Source organism: Lichenostomus cassidix, chromosome 4A, assembly GCF_008360975.1.
Source record: "Lichenostomus cassidix isolate B80296 chromosome 4A, HeHo_3.0, whole genome shotgun sequence".
In the NCBI taxonomy this organism is placed as follows: domain Eukaryota; kingdom Metazoa; phylum Chordata; class Aves; order Passeriformes; family Meliphagidae; genus Lichenostomus; species Lichenostomus cassidix.
The window spans coordinates 3,137,475-3,152,969 of record NC_139485.1 but is presented as its reverse complement, the minus strand read 5'-3'; the positions used below and the strand labels follow the sequence as shown (position 1 = coordinate 3,152,969).

Here is a 15,495-nt window from a genome sequence, read left to right as displayed (position 1 = left end):
GCATTTTCCAAAGATTTTCTTTCCTGGTTGCCCAAATGCATCATCACTCTCCAGAGGTCAGGCTGGTCATGTGGTAATTTAAAATGAATTTAAAATTTATTGCTGCACCTTGCTGCAGGGTGCTGGTTACCTTTCTAGGCAGCACTGGAAGAATTGTCATTTCCTGGCTGATGACAGGTTTGGCTGTGGGTTATTACACTCAGGCTTCTGTGCTGTGCTAATTCACCTTACGCTGGCTTTGCTGCCTTATTTTTCAGCAAACTGAGGCCATGTCAGAGGTGGTACCTTTGTCCCCCTCTGTCCCCAAAAAGAGCAACTGATCTCAGGTGGCCTGGCTGCCCCACAGTCACTCACTCACTGCCTTCCCAGGGGCATGGGGACAGAGTTGGAAGGGTGAAAGTGAGAAAACTCGTGGACTGACATAAAGACAATTTAATGGGTCAGAAAGGAAGAAAAGAATCACAATGATGATGATAATAAAGTACTACAATGTACAAAGCAAGTGATGCACAGTGCAGTTGCCCAGCCTGTGGATGGCTTTCTCCCAGCTGATATGCTGAGCATGGCTCCAGATGGTCTGGAAGATCCCTTGGGTCATTTGGGGTCAGCTGTCCTGGCTGTGACCCTCCCAGCTCATTATGCCCCCAATCTCCTCACTGGCAGGGCACGAGAAGCTGAAAAGTCTGAGCACAGACACTGCTTAGCAATGACTTTTCTGATAACATTTCCTCCAGTTTCAGCCCATGCACATTCAGATAAAAACTGTCCTGAGAGTGGTTTTCTCCTGGTTTCCTGATGGGAACTGCATTTTTTCCGTGTGGCCTTTCCCTGCAAACAGAACTGCTCTGTCTGTGCTGCTCTGGCCTGCCCAGGCATGGTGTGATCAGCACAAGGGGTGCCAGCACTTGGCTAGCAGGGGTGATGGGTTGCTAGCCCCTGGTTGGTGCTGTTTGCCAGCTGGCACAGCTCTGCTCTGGCCCAGAGGGCAGTAAGGACAAGCCTCTCAGGGCTGACGTGTGTTTGCCACAGGGGCAAAGGGAGAAAGGGCTCAATGTGAGCAGGAAACACCCTGGAGAATGCAAGGTCATTCCCAGCAGCCCAGAGTGGAGCAGGGATGGCCAGAGCTGGCTCCCCATACTCACTGTCATTCTGCAGATGTGAAGCACAAACCAACAGCACATTGGCTGCTGCTGGACGATGAACTGAGGAGGGCTAAGCCTTGTTGTCATTTCTCAGGGCTCACAGGGAAGAAAGCTTTTGTCTTCATTGTGGCTCTGAAGAGAGGCTGAAAGGAGAACTTGGAGCTTTTTCAGGCCTGTGTGGGAAGGCAGGACAAACACAGTGCAGCTCTCAAACCTCACCAAACTTCCCAAAACTCGTGTCAGACTGCACAGCCTTGCCCAGGCCCTGGATGCCAGGACAGAGTTCAGATGGGAGCTACATTTGCTGCTTTGAATCCTCAGCTTTGACTGCAGTGCTCACACAAGGAAAAGCTGCCCTGATTTGCCCCTTTTCTCCCAGACTGAGACCTCCACAGAGCTCATTCCTAAGGCAAAAGGATAGGTCCTGCACAGGTTGGGCTGCTTCAGTCAGGCAGATGTGGCTCCTCATTAATTCAGGGGCATCAGATTTCCTCCCCAGTCTCTTTTCCCCCCACATTTATACAACTGGGGCAGATTTGGGAAAGCTGAGGTATCAAAATGAACGAGTGCTGCTGTAATTCACAAGTCCCAGTCAACACACACTCGACAAATAAAAGCCTAAGAGAGGTATTTATCGGCCTAAATATTGAACCCAAATTTTATTTTTTGAAAATGACATTACACACATCTTGCAAATGTACATTTAGATGAGAAAACAATGAGTAACAAATATTGAGAGCAAAGCTATAAAGTGGACAGGTTCTCTGCTGCATGGCATTGCATTACAAGAATACTCAGACCCGGGATGGTTATTACAAGTAGTAAAAACAGTTCACAACACCTCACAAAAATGGAATTTTTTTTCCTAGAAAGTCAAATCTTCTAACAAAAGGAAATTCTGTTAAGGGAGAGGAGCCATAGGGAATAGAGGTGTGGATCTAGGTACACTTGGTGGTTTTGTGGCACGGCTTTTTGGGGTTTTTTTAAGTCCGTTTCTTACAAAATGCGTCTCTGTGAGTGACCCCATCTTTTCCAAGACTTTGCCTGTTTTCTGCCCTCCATTGCCAACAGAACCACAGCTAATAAACAAGAAGCCCCTTGTACTCAACTCAGAGCTCGGCAGTGTGGACAAGGAGCTGCCTACAGACCCCCCAACGACATCATTCCCATTTCCCATCCCCACCCCCTCGCTGCGTATCCAGGAAAATCAAAAGTGTGTGCAAACTCCGCAAATCAGGGGCCGTGGGACAAATCCCAGGGACAACAACAACCACCACCAAGTGGAGGCCACGGCCAGCGCCGCTCGTGCCTCTTGCCTCGGCTGCAGTGCACCAGCAGCACCTCACCCTCCAGCACAGCCAAACTTCCAGAGGCTGGATCTGCTCCCCAGCTCGAGCAGAGGCACTGATCTCCTCCTGCTTTATCTCGGAAGTTGGAGTCTGAACAACGTGCCGAGGCAAGGCACTGTGAGAAATACGTTCCCCGAGAGAACCTGTTGAGAACTGCTTTTCAAACCTGGTCGTTTATTGTTTCCTTTATGCCCAAATCTGTACTTTACAACCACGAGAGAGAGAGAGAGAGAGAGAGACAAAGAGTAAGAGAGAGGGAGAGAGAGAGAATCTTTCCAGGAGGAAAGGAAGAGCTAATTAAGAAAAGAGAGGTACTAGACCATGCATTTACTCTCAAGAGCTTGTTCACGAGCAAGCCAACATTTCTAACACTACAACCACTCATCTACATCTGTTTGCTAAGTAACTGAGTTCTACCTACAACTAGGGAGCAGAAGGGGTCTCTTTATTTTCTTCCCCCTCCCTTTAAAACGTCAATAAAAATGTTTTCTGTACAAGTTGAATGGCACAAAAGGTGGTTAAAAATGCTAAATAACTCACCACAAATGGAGAATGCAAAATTAGTTCAAAACATGCATGGACTGTGTACAGGTAAGCAAGGAATCATTGGCATAAAGCTGCAATATATTACAAGATGATACAGTTGAGATCTTTTGGAATAACCTCTGCTTGTTCCGTCCCTTTGAAGAGACCTTCACATAAAAATTCAGCATAAAGGGAATTCAAGGTATATATCCAAGCAGGAAGTTAACTATGGGCAACGTTATTTGTCTGAAGAGAAAAGCATTTCCCCTCCCCTTCCACACACTCCCCCAAGGTACAAAAGTCAACATGATCAGCATTGCTGCAGGCTTGCCAAAAAGAAAGGTTAGACAGATCTGGGGTAGGAGAACAAAAACACCATTTAAATTAAGAGCTCTTTGTACAACGTCATTAATTAAATACCTTATTCTTTAAACAAAAACATCCTGAAGTTTACCAATCCCACCAAAATAACAACAGACCCCTTCCCACCCCCGTGTCCTCCAAGGTTATGTACACAGAGTTTAAAGTATACCAGCTAAACTTTAAACCCAGCTGCCCCTCCAACCCCCACCCACTGAACGACGAGAGAAAATACATCGTGGCCTCTCAGTTATATTATATTGCAGCTTTGTCATTAATGAGGAAATCAAACTCAACGAATGACCTAAGACAGTAATCCATGATCAGGTTCCAGTCCAGCTGCACACCTCCCTCCCTCAGCACTCTGGGAGCTGCAGGGTCCTGAGCAAAGGCAGCTCTGCTCTCCAGCCAGGAGCAGCGTGAGGAGCTCAGGCTGATGGCATGGCAGCTGCTCACCTCAGCCTGGGACAGCATTTGTACTGAGAGAGCAGACAAAGGCTGGTGACAGCAGAGCCAGCAGGCTGATCCTCCTTTCCTGTGCTTCCAGACTAGGCAGTGTCACACAATCCAGAGAATCATGGAGATTCGGGATGTGTCATCATTTCAGAGAATAGGAGAGATTTGGCTAGACAGGTTTCCTCTTTCCAAAAGACCCTGGGTGGTTTCTAATTGCTAATCACAGCTGTACTAGGCCTGCCACGGTGCTAAAGCTGCTTGGATCACCCATCATTTAAATAAGAAGCAAACTAACAACAATTTCACATGTCAGAATTCAGCATGTAATTATAACTCACAGGCTTCCTTGTTCTTACATTCAATACTTCTGCTTCACCCTATCTATAAATGCCAATTAGCAGGGCAATTAATCTGCTAGACATTCTTCTTTTTAGGCAGATGCATCCTTAGACATCCCACTAAATCTGGAAAAAGCTCCTCTGTCATAAAGAGGGGGAGAAAAAGGAAAAAAAAAGTTGTGTGTTCTGCAGCCCCCTGGGACTGTATGGTCAGCATGAGAGGGAGACAGAATATCACAAGATTTCACTTGCCACCTGCTCAGGAAAGTGAATTACAACTCCATCCCTACCTGTTCTGCAGTGGTTGGAAGCAGATGGAGAAAAGCAGCCATGCTGGAATTTCAAAAAGATTAAAAAAAAAATCCCCCAACATAACTCCAAAACCCAAACAACAACAAAAATACACCTCACAAAATGTTTCTCAGGGATTTTCTGAAGGTAAAGTTTGTCATGGCAAGAACTGGGCCTGGACTCAAGCTTGGGGTCCATTTGGTCCCTTCCACTGGTACACTGTGGTGCAAATAGAAATACTACTTCTAGTTCCATAAACCTGCTGGGCTCAGGGCATGTCTGTTGGTGGACTGAATGAGAGTAAAGTCAGATAAAGCCAACACTCTTTAGAAGCAGAAAATATGGAGGAGACCCTGATTTGCTGAGGTTCCTTGTTTAATCTTCAATTCTAAAACTTTTAAGGTATTTCAACAAACTATTTCAGCTTTATCATTAACTATAATTAAACTATACAAAGTATCTCCCATCTATAATTTACTGTTGGAGGTCCATACAAGGGATCACTTTATAACTGGGGTCAGGGAGGTTTTCTCTGCAAAGGCTGCAGCTGTCACCCAGGAAACTCAATCTGCACTCAAGTAATCAATCACACAAGAATTATCAACAGTAATCAATCTTTGAAATAGGAGACCAACCTTGGACCAAATAGATTCACAGATTAGTTACAGAGGAGCTTCTGCCTGGTTAAAACAGCAGAAAAAAGGTGGTTTGGGTTTCACTTGTGTTATATTGTGTCTGGTAATTTATGGAAACAAAGAGGTGCAATCTTTATGGAATAAAAAAATAAATCAGAGACTAAGTGTTCAGATAAATCAGTGATTTTGTGGTTTAGGATTAATTCACAAGCACTGTAACTCAACTGAATTTAGGAAAAGGATCTCTGGAGAAAACCAGTGTTAAACATGGTGTTAAACTCTTGTTCAGCACAGACTTCCCACTGCTGTGGTGGCTGCTGCAGCTGTCACCCACAGGCTGGGCATTTCCTGGGCAGGATCAGCATCACCCCTGTGCCTGCCCTGCACACCCAGGAAACCTCCCTGAGGAGTCTGTCCTGGCTTTTCACCCTGCTGCTGCCACTTTCTCCAGAGTTTGCTGAGCTCTGTGGGCAGGGAAGGGAGGCTCTGAGGTGCTCTCATGACTCTCCTGCATTTCCCAGACTGCCAGGTCTGTCCTCCCCAAGCCCAGGGCATACTGATCATTGATTGCTATTTCCAATAGCAACATTTCCTGAGATACTGTGGAGAGGCTCAGATCCATGCAGATGGGACAGAGGCTTCAGTCAGAAGAAGGCTGTGCTTCTGGAGACAGCAATTTTCAAGAGATGGGCTAAATGCCTTGAGAATTAAAGTGTGCCCTGTCTCCTTTGGCCAAGGCTGTTGGTCACAGTCCTGCTTCTGAAGCCCAAAGCATCCTAGAAGGCACTTAAAGTCTTCACCTTCCGGCTCTCATTACTCCAAGGTGGGGTTTCAGCTGGATCTCTGCCAGGTACCTTGTGTAAAGCACTTGTCCTATTGCCTGGCCTGACCTGACTCTTCATCTGGATACACAGAGAAAACATCTGCATCTCGTGGCATCCCTTTGCTTCTACAAAGAACCTCACCAGTCCCAAAAACTGTCCCAGCCTGCTTCCATCAGCAACCAGAAAAACAACTTGGAGCCCAAGTCACCACGTGGCCAAAGCAGCTGTTTTGTTCCTCGTGGTTGTGATCAGCACCTGGTGTGTGGCAAACACACCTCTACACAGCTTTTCTCTGGTTATGGATTGTCTTAGCTTGAGGAGACACTTTCTAGGCTAGTTTTATATCTACTTTACTTGGCTATTTTTTATTCCTTTCTCTAAAAGTGATTCTGCCCCTACTAGAGTAGAAGAGAACTCTGGGTTGCTTTGCATGGCTTGAGGCACCACTGAGATCAGTGACAAAATCCTCAGGTGCTCTCAGCACCCTGGGCAAGGCTCAGGCTGTACAATCCACACTGTGCCCCTGCAGGGAAGATGCCACCTCCAGGGATGGCTGTTCCTGGAGTGGTGTCTGCAGGGATTCAGCCTGGCATCACTGAGCACTTCCACAGGCTGGGCTGGCAAGCAGCAGGAAGAGCAGCCCTGACCTCAAAGGCATGAAAAAGCAAAGACAAGGCATCCTAGAAAAGGTTATCCACATGGATAAGGAGAAACGAACACTTTAATGCCCTTATTTCCTGCTGGAAGTGCCTGGGTGTAACACTGTTTTGCTGTTTGCCACAAGTTTTGGTTCTCCCTCCTTTTTTCCCTTCGAAAGTCCTGAACAAGCAAATGAGAGAGCAATAGTAGCTAGAACAAGGTGTGATTTTTTCTATGCCTACATGGGTGTTAGCTAAGGATGAGAGAGATGTGGCAGTTGTTTTCTAAGCAGGATTCTTCTACTGTCTATGAAAACAACACAATTAGTGTTTCTAGCGCCTGAGAAAACTATAAATAATGTGCAGATAGAGGAAACACAGACAGTGGTAAGGAAAAGCTACTTTCAACTCCCACCACAGAGCAAACCAAGGCAAAATCCCATTACCAAAACCTTTCCAAATCACTTCAAGATGTTCAGCTCCAAATCTTACAACAGGTGAGGCTTCAAACCAGAAACTTCAGGATTGTAAATGCTTTACAAGTGATGAAAATCCCAAGGCTGAAGGTTTTGCTGCATTGCTCTCCTCTCCTACAGTCAAGGCCATCACCTGAGTGTGTGAATGCTAAACCCCTCAGTCTATGCCATCCCTTCCTAATGACAGTGATCATTAAAACAGGGATCTTTATGAGCAAATTTGCTAAATTATATGGAATAAAGGCAGATTTCAAAGAAACAATGCCCTACTACTTTAAGAGTCTCTCCAGTTTGTTTTTAAATACTGTATTGTTTTAAAACAATATAGTCTCAGTGATTCAATTAGTCTCTGAAAGCACTAAAGGCAGCCTCATGAGGCAAATTAGGCAGGGTTTTTATAGCAGAATTAATATGGCAAATCCTCATATCATGTGGAGCTTTATGTGCTTGTAAATGTTAAAAAAAATTAAAATATGAAAGGTAAACTCTGGAGTATACAGCAGAATTATTATCATCTGCTCCAGGATCTCACAGGGTCTGGAATTGCTACAGTGTATTAAAAGTAATTACTAATTCACAGCAGTTCAGGAAAGCTTTCTGACCAAACCCAAGCTTAATCTCATGAAAAGTCAACAAGAGTAAAGCATGTGCTAAAATTTAAGCTTTTAAGTTCTTTCCTGAATCAGGGCTGCCCTTTGATTTAAATAACTAAGGCCTGATGCCTGTGCACTGCTTCTCTTTGTATTCAAATCTATATGAGGGATCCTACAAAGCCAAAGATAACTAGTTTTGAATGTATGGAACATTCAACATGCATTTCTGTACAAGAACTCATGCAATATTGGCATCAATACAGACTTCACTCTATGCTACAGCTGAAATGCTCACTGACTTCTACTGCCCAGGCATGTCTACCTAGAAAATTGCTTCTTAAAACTTGGGAGTTTGACCTCATACCCTGTTTTCTTTGTGGCTTCTGCTGGTTTGAATGGCTATTTTTCCCACTGAACAATTTTTTTTTTTTAATTCTTTTAAGCCTTTTCAAGGTTCCCCCTAATTCCCTGAAGGAGTTGCTGGAGGATCCACCACAGGATGGAAAGAAAGCTGCACTCCCAAGGGAGAGCTGGCAGGATCAGGTTTTAGATGTGTCCTCAGGAGGAAGAGCTCAGTGATGCTCCACCAGGAAAAGCATCTCCAAATCACCAAACACAGCTTTTGGCAGGAAGGAAAGGAAACCCTTCTCACCAGCTACTTCCACAGCCATCCAAACAAAGGCTCACTCCTCCCTTGGGATTCTGCACTCTCAGACTGAGTGAAAGCAGCTCCAGCAGCTCAGGCTGCAAAGAGCAGCGCAGAATAGCCAAGGTTAGAGTTTCCTGGAGGATCTGTGGTGTGTCCTGCACCGAGCAGCAAGATGGGACTGCATGGCTGGTCTCCTGGTTTATCTGAGGAAAGGTGGCAGGACAGGCTGACCCTGGCTGTGACAGGAATGGCCTCTGTCACCGTGTGGCACCACCTGGGACTGCAGTCCCACTCCACCCATGGCTACTGCTCAGGGTCCCTGGAAAGGCAGAGACTCGGGGAAGGACTCTGGGATTTCCACCAACAGAACAGAGGAGAGGGTAAAAGCATGTCAAATTATCTGTCCTACTAAAGCTTTTCCTAAGACAAAAGCTCTGATGAACAATATTGTTATTAGCATAACCATGGCCTTTGACATCCTGATGCTTTAAAAAGTCCTTTTTGCTCATGACCAGTGTCTACAGTAGCACTCACAGGATTAAACAGCCAAAAATTAGCACCCATAACCAAATCTGCACCCAGAATATTTCAGCACCTTCTGTTAGAGGATCTGAAAGCACTTGACAAATGTTCACCAACATTTGGCCTCACAACCCCCAGTGAGGTAGAACAGAGCTGTCCCTGCAGGGACAGACAGACAGATTGAGGCACAGGGTTACTCAGAGACCTGCTCCCATTCAGACACGAAATTCAGCAATGCCAAGGGCTGACAGGTGTGCTGCCTACTGCACCCAAGCTTTGTCCACAGCACCATCCTTTCCCCCACAAACCCCCCACACGAGCCCTTAGCCTTTGAACTAACCCCAGGATTCTATTTACAATATTTAAAATGACCATTTAGCAGTTGTGCAGTCAGAGAGTTACTCGATTAAATGAAGTTATCAGTGAGAACAAATGGTTTCTTGTGCAAAACTCTGGGTGTAAATGATCATGCACTAACACTACTGGGTGCAAATTTGGTGCATGACAACTCTGACCCCTTGACAATTCCCAATCCTGGCCTCTCTCTGATAAATCTCTTTTTAAAAATTGCATTATAGGTATGATCACACAAGCCTCAAGAGATGCAGCCTGCACAGATTGTTTCATCCCAGCAATGCAAGCAAACAAAACGTGGAGTGGCTTTGGGAACAACCCAGCATTCATGGAGCATCAAACATCACAAGGATAAAGTTCATCCTAATCACAAGGGGTTGCAAGGCAATAGGGAGTAGGTGGCTAGGTTGAAAACCAAAAGGCAAATAGAGCAACAAAGAAAGACTTGATTGCACAGATTTCACTTCAGTAAAGTTCTGCAAGGATCAGTTTCATCAAAGCTTATTCCATGAGGGAGGGAGGTGATGCCAGCTGGCCTGGGACAGAGCCTCGGCGCAGTAAAAACCACCAGCCCTGCGTGAGGAGATGAACTTTGCATTCTGGAGGAGGCATTACTGATTCAATTCATCAAAGCAAAAGCTTTCTCTAAATACAGCGAGTTTGTTTTTCTCAGATAGAAGAGTTTCTTAAAATACAGGTTTTAGAACACCACAAAAATTCTCCTTCTAGAAGTAGAGAATCTGGCCATAGTTCGGAATACTGAAGAGTAAAAAACCAAATACGTAGTCTTAAACATTACAAAAACTATCAAAACATTCAATATTTTGAATTGACCATTTCCCCCCCCCACACGTGTCTGTTTTGGCAGTGATGACAAGATTTCTAAACTGAGTTGCTGTTATTATTGTTCTGCAGTTGTGGTTGGTTTTTTTTGTAATTTTTTTTTTTCTGAATGTGTTTTTTAAACAAAAAGAAAATCACCAACTTTTATAAAAAAGAAGGAGCTTGAATCCTTACTCCCAAAACACAGATACAAGGTTTTCCTTTATAAAAAGTGTATTGATTTTTTGCTATAAAAAGTGACCTATAGGGTGTCAAACCTGAAAACAAATTCTCACAGTGTTTTCAGTGTTGGCTGTTCACAAGGCATTACTGTTACAAACAGAGATAGAGAGATACCATAGGGGAGGTATAAATATTTGTTACCAGCTAGCAGCATCCTTGGATTGCATGTGGAAGGTGTTCTACTCCAGATAACTCAGCTTTGATTTATGGGTTTTTGCTTAATTATTAAAAAAAAAAAAAAAGCAATATTTGAATAATTTGAATTACTGTACTAACCTCACTTAGCATCTTGCACAATCACTCCTAATCTCATCCAAGCTTCTGCTGGCATATTAAGCATCAAACCAGAAAGTCATGTCCCTTCCTGCCCTCCACAATAAAAGCAAGACTGTTAGAATGCAGGTGCCAAAATCGGGGCTGTGAACAAGGAGCAGGTGAGCTGGCAAAGGCTGGCAGTTTGCACAGGTGGAGAACATCATCTGCTCTACTCCAGCTTGCAAACTGCTCAGCAAGGCCTCCATCTGCACACCTCTGGGGGAGCTACTTCACTATCACTAGGAAAACCACATGGTTTGCAGCAGAAGAAGAAAATAATAGAAGAAAATGGGAAATGCACAGGATCGTTGGCACGTCGGCCCCACATTTCTCCCAATGCCCATCTTGCATCCCTGTAACTTAGGAGAATGGTATCCCTCTATCTCTATAGACTGGTAGGTGTTGGTTTGTGGCACAAAGAGGATAAATCACAGAACAAAAAACGACATCTAACTGTGTGTCCTTTGACTTGAAAGCACCAGTCACCTATCTGCTAGTTTTGGCAGAAGTACTTTGCTGTATCCCAGACGCAATATGGACATGGAGCTCTGTGGGGCTCTACATGGAATCTCCCAGGGAATCCGAGTCATCCAAAGACAGGGGCAGGTACAAGTCCTGTAGGGAGAAAAGAGAAAATGTTAACCCTCACAAGCAGCCCCCAGCCTTGGCCACGCCAAAGGAAGCAGCTGAGTGGCCCAGTGCTGTGCAGGTTAGGGTGGAAGGGTCCTGCAGCGCTGACTGGGCTGGGCTCAGCAGAATCCACGCAGTTCAAGGGTAGAATCATGGCAGATCTTGGACAGGGGAGAAAGAACATCTCTGTTCCTGATGACTGTTCAGGGATGAGTCTGAGAAGTGGTTTTTTTATGTTCTGGATCAATGTGTGCATTCCAGCACAGCACCTTGCCTTAAACACATCTGTTTATACCCAAGCCCACAATAAAGAGTCTTACCTTGATTTGACAGCTACCCTCAGGACAAATCTCCAGGGAAATCACATGTTCCATGGTTTATTATTTATTTTAACTAGCTTCGAATCAATTAGAATAATTAAGAAAACAACCCTAAGTTTGTTATTTGGATCAAATGCTCAATGTAAAGGTTTCTCAGTGTCCCTTTCTGGGGTAAACATTTTATTCCACTTGTTTAAAGTTCTGTGTGGGACAAGGTACAGGAAACAGCTTAAGGGCTAAAGCTCTCCTGGGACCTCTTTGAACTCTGACCCACACACAGGTGAGCAAAATGAAGAAAAACCCAAATACTCAGGAAGGCAATTCACAGAAATCTTGATAGAAGAAAAGGTAAAATAGGATTTTGTGGTGAATTCAACCTAAGCATTTATCACTTGAGCTTTAAGAGGAAAAAAGAAAAGCAATTTCATCATAAGCAGGAAATTGCTCCTGGGAGAAAGACAATGATGCATGAACATTCTGGTGACCTAAAATGCTGCATTTGTGTTTCTGATTGGCTTAACTTAGTGCAGGAAACCATATCTGGATTGGCTTTGCCCTCAGCAGTCATCATCTATTACAAATGGTCCTGGGGCTGCACTGGAAAGGTCATAAATCAGCCAGCTGAAAACACACCTAAAACATGAAAAAAGGTGAGTTTTACTTGTCTTGACCAAGAAGCAAATCTTCATCTCCAAACTTCTAAATGAGGTGGTGTTTGGAAAGTATTTTGTTTTATGCCTTGATGCTGAAGCAAAGGATGCAGTTTACATCATTTCTTCTGCTGAACTCAGACCATGGGCCAGATTCTGTTCTCAGTTATAAATTACAAATAAATCTGGGCACGTTGTGTTAAGATTGGTGTGTTTTCTCAAACTTAGACTGAGCAGCTGAGAACAGAGAGAAGTTCTGAGGAAAACACAGTTTTCATTTGTGTTCAGCTATGCCTTTGCTAACCAGAATTCATTCAACCCCTGCAGTCTGGCCCACAGTGGATTCCTAGTGGCTGCTGACTGCAAAACCTCAGCACCACCAGAATTTTTTAATTACTCTTCAAAAAACTTCAAGTCAATGTTTTCAAAGTCACACTCAGGCTGAGAGGTACATTCTGACTCCTAAAGACAAATCCCCCTGACTTCCTCTCACACCTACATTTGTGTCCAAGCTCCAATTTCCACGTCAGCTGAAGACTGCTGGAAGCAGCACTGTGGCTATTCCAGAAATGCACCATGGAAATAAAAGTCTGAACTCAGCACAGAGTGGTCCTGAATAACAGGAACTCAAAAAGCTGTGGCAGCTGCTGTACCTTTTAAATAAATCAATACATGAATTATCCATGAGCCAACACAGGTCTCCTGATCTCTGCCAGGATGCTGTGCTACCTGTTAGCCTCTCTGTGACCAGCAAACCCAGCTACTCTTCCAGAGCACAATTACCACACCAGCTGGAAGAATCACCTGGCTCCTGTAAAACAGAGCATGGCCTTAAATAATTAAAAAAAAATTTAAAAATTCTTGAGGAACATCATTAAAGTGATGTCTTGGAGCACCAGTAACGTTTGTATTCCTTGTGCTGTTTAATGGGCCTGAGTTGCAAACATGTAAGGCTTTGCTAGAGAGGAGGGTTTCCATGAAACCAAACCCATCCATAACTTGTTCAAATAGTGATATAAACTCAAGTTATCTCTTGGGCTCCATCTGGGTGGTCTCCAGCACACATTCATCACTCCAGGGAAGGAATCAGGCCCAGGGTTTGTCCTCTTTGCCCAAAGAGACCATGTAAAGGGCAAACTGCACTGTTTCAACAGCAGGAGTTGTGCTTCCAGGGAATATGGCCACGACTCCAGTGTCCCACAGATCCACTGGGGTGAGGCAGAAGGAGGTGTAGTAAGGTATAAGAAACGTAATACCTTGTGCTTCCGGAGGCTCCCTGGGCTGGTGGGCGTGGAGATTGGAGACTGCTTGGATTTGGGTGTGGACAGCTGACTGCTCGAGGTCCCGTTGGCTGGCAGGAAACAAGAGAGAAGCTGGAAATCAGGCAGGCAAGGGGAGGATCTTTCTCCTTTGGGGAGATGGAAGGTCTCCAAACATTTAACACACAAGCACTATGGTTTATTCATGCTAGGCAGGAGAAAAATAACCAAGTGAACAGAATGGCTATAAACACAACTCCAGGCTTTCAGCTGCTCAGGCTGACTGAAAAATATGGTGAAATACAAAATAAACTGAAGGACCAAGATTTTACACAAGAAATATTCACCAAGTCTATCCGAGACACACATCACCAGGAAAACAGACAATTTCTGTGTTCCCAAACAACTTAAGGGCATGAGTGGAAAGCAGAGGCTGAAGATATCCTGAACCCTGCACAAGAACATCAATTACACACATTGCAAATCAGACAAACAGCAGCCTGGAATGCCCTGGCTGTAGTTAGCTGTGGCTGGGATTAAATGACCAAAGAGCCTGGTGGAATTATGCTTTCAATTGTAACAGCTGAGTCTGCAAATCTGTCACTTAAAATTCAGCAAGTCCTTGAGTGTGTGGAGGAGGCTGAAGAAGTATATAGAGCATCACAGAGTAAGATGTGTGAATGATGTATTTTTTAGAGCAAAACTAGCACAACTCTTGCTCTAATGCCTAAGAAAGCCTCACTCCTCTGTAAGCTCCTTGTGAGAAACACAGGGGTAGCTCAGCTTTGTGACATCACTGGCCCAAAGGAAGAGGTCAAACAGGTGAATTCAAAAAAGTGCAAAGAAACACGTGGTCAAAGCCCCAGGACACAGGAGGAGCTGCCAGCACCTTAAACCAGCTCTGACACAACAAATTCATGCTGATGTCAGTCCTCTGCCTTCACATCCATCATTTCCATGCATTTCCTCCTCTGTTGATAAAGGAGGTTATTCATCACACACAGCTTTTTTCCTGTTACAAATGCACCTTACTGAGGAAATGGATATTTTTAAAAGGTGGCAGAAATAATGAGTTATAGATAATTGGGGAACAGAGTAACCCTTCACCTCCCTATCCCACTCAGACCATTCTTTATTGGGGAAAAAGCTGTTTAAGAATTAAAACATTCTTTAAGGGGGAAAAAGCTGTTTAAGAATTAAAAAGTTCTTTAAGGGGGAAAAAGCTGTTCTGGAAAGGCAGAAGCTGTTTCCTGCTGGCCCCTGCACTGTGCTGTGCCTCTCCTCTCTGTGCTCCAGTTCCACAAAATGAGCTGCCCTACAGGTTGGTGGGGAAAAAAAGTAGATTTCTCTAACTATATGCCAAATAATGAAAGCAATTCAGTAAAAAAGGACTTGGATCTCTTTCATGTTTTATTTCACTGAGTGCATTGTGTTTCCTATTAAAGAAAATGCAGGGAACGTGAGTACTGATATAATCTGTATTAGCTAGAATCCATTTCCAGTTTCTAAAATGCCTCTTTCTTTACCTCCAATTGCCACTGATTCTTCCTAAGCTGAAGAATGCCACCTAAAAACTCTGCAGAAACCCCAATTTCCCTTCAACAAACAAGCCTGGGAACAACAGCAGAGTCAGTGTGCAGCAAACTGGATGTAATTGCTGCAGGGCAGGACAGAAATTCCCTAATACAATGACAGTTTTAAGTGCTACAGCAGGGATGTAAATATTTTATGAGCATCAACAAAAGCCAGATGTGACATCCAAATCAGAAATCGAAAGAGATGGATGGATATCATTACAAATACAGCAGAATTTTGCAGCAGGAGCAACGATGAAGGAGCCCAGTTTAATTTTCTCTGTCTGCTAATGAAGAATAGTGTTCATAAGCAAACTTGCCTGCGTTTCCTTTGAACTGAAATGCAGAAAAATAACAGGAGGCAAAGAGCAGATCCCAGGTGGTGCATAAACACTGCTGCTCCACTAAAATCTGCTGATGACTTCAGCTAGCTCAGGATCTCACCTACACTCAGCTGTTAGGAACTGTTCTTTAGAACCAGCTTTCATTTCAATTCTTTTGGGTTTTCCCCACAATGTTATTGTTTGGAT

The 15,495-nt window shown here is 44.2% G+C and overlaps 1 protein-coding gene across 5 annotated transcripts in view; it reads right to left on the bottom strand.

The window, feature by feature from the left end:
* Positions 1-1,772: 1,772 nt before the first annotated feature.
* The window catches only part of DCX (doublecortin), a 72,527-nt gene continuing 58,804 nt past the window's right edge, over positions 1,773-15,495 (bottom strand). For 3 of the 5 annotated variants that reach the window (XM_085060087.1, XM_085060091.1, XM_085060088.1), the window contains 2 exons: positions 13,386-13,483; positions 1,773-11,147 (listed from right to left, as the gene is read on the bottom strand). In XM_085060087.1, coding sequence (XP_084916213.1) covers positions 11,091-11,147; positions 13,386-13,483 — 155 coding nt within the window. In that variant the 3' untranslated portion in view covers positions 1,773-11,090. The remainder of the gene's footprint in view (positions 11,148-13,385; positions 13,484-15,495) is intronic. The other 2 variants (XM_085060089.1, XM_085060092.1) reach the window with 1 other exon arrangement.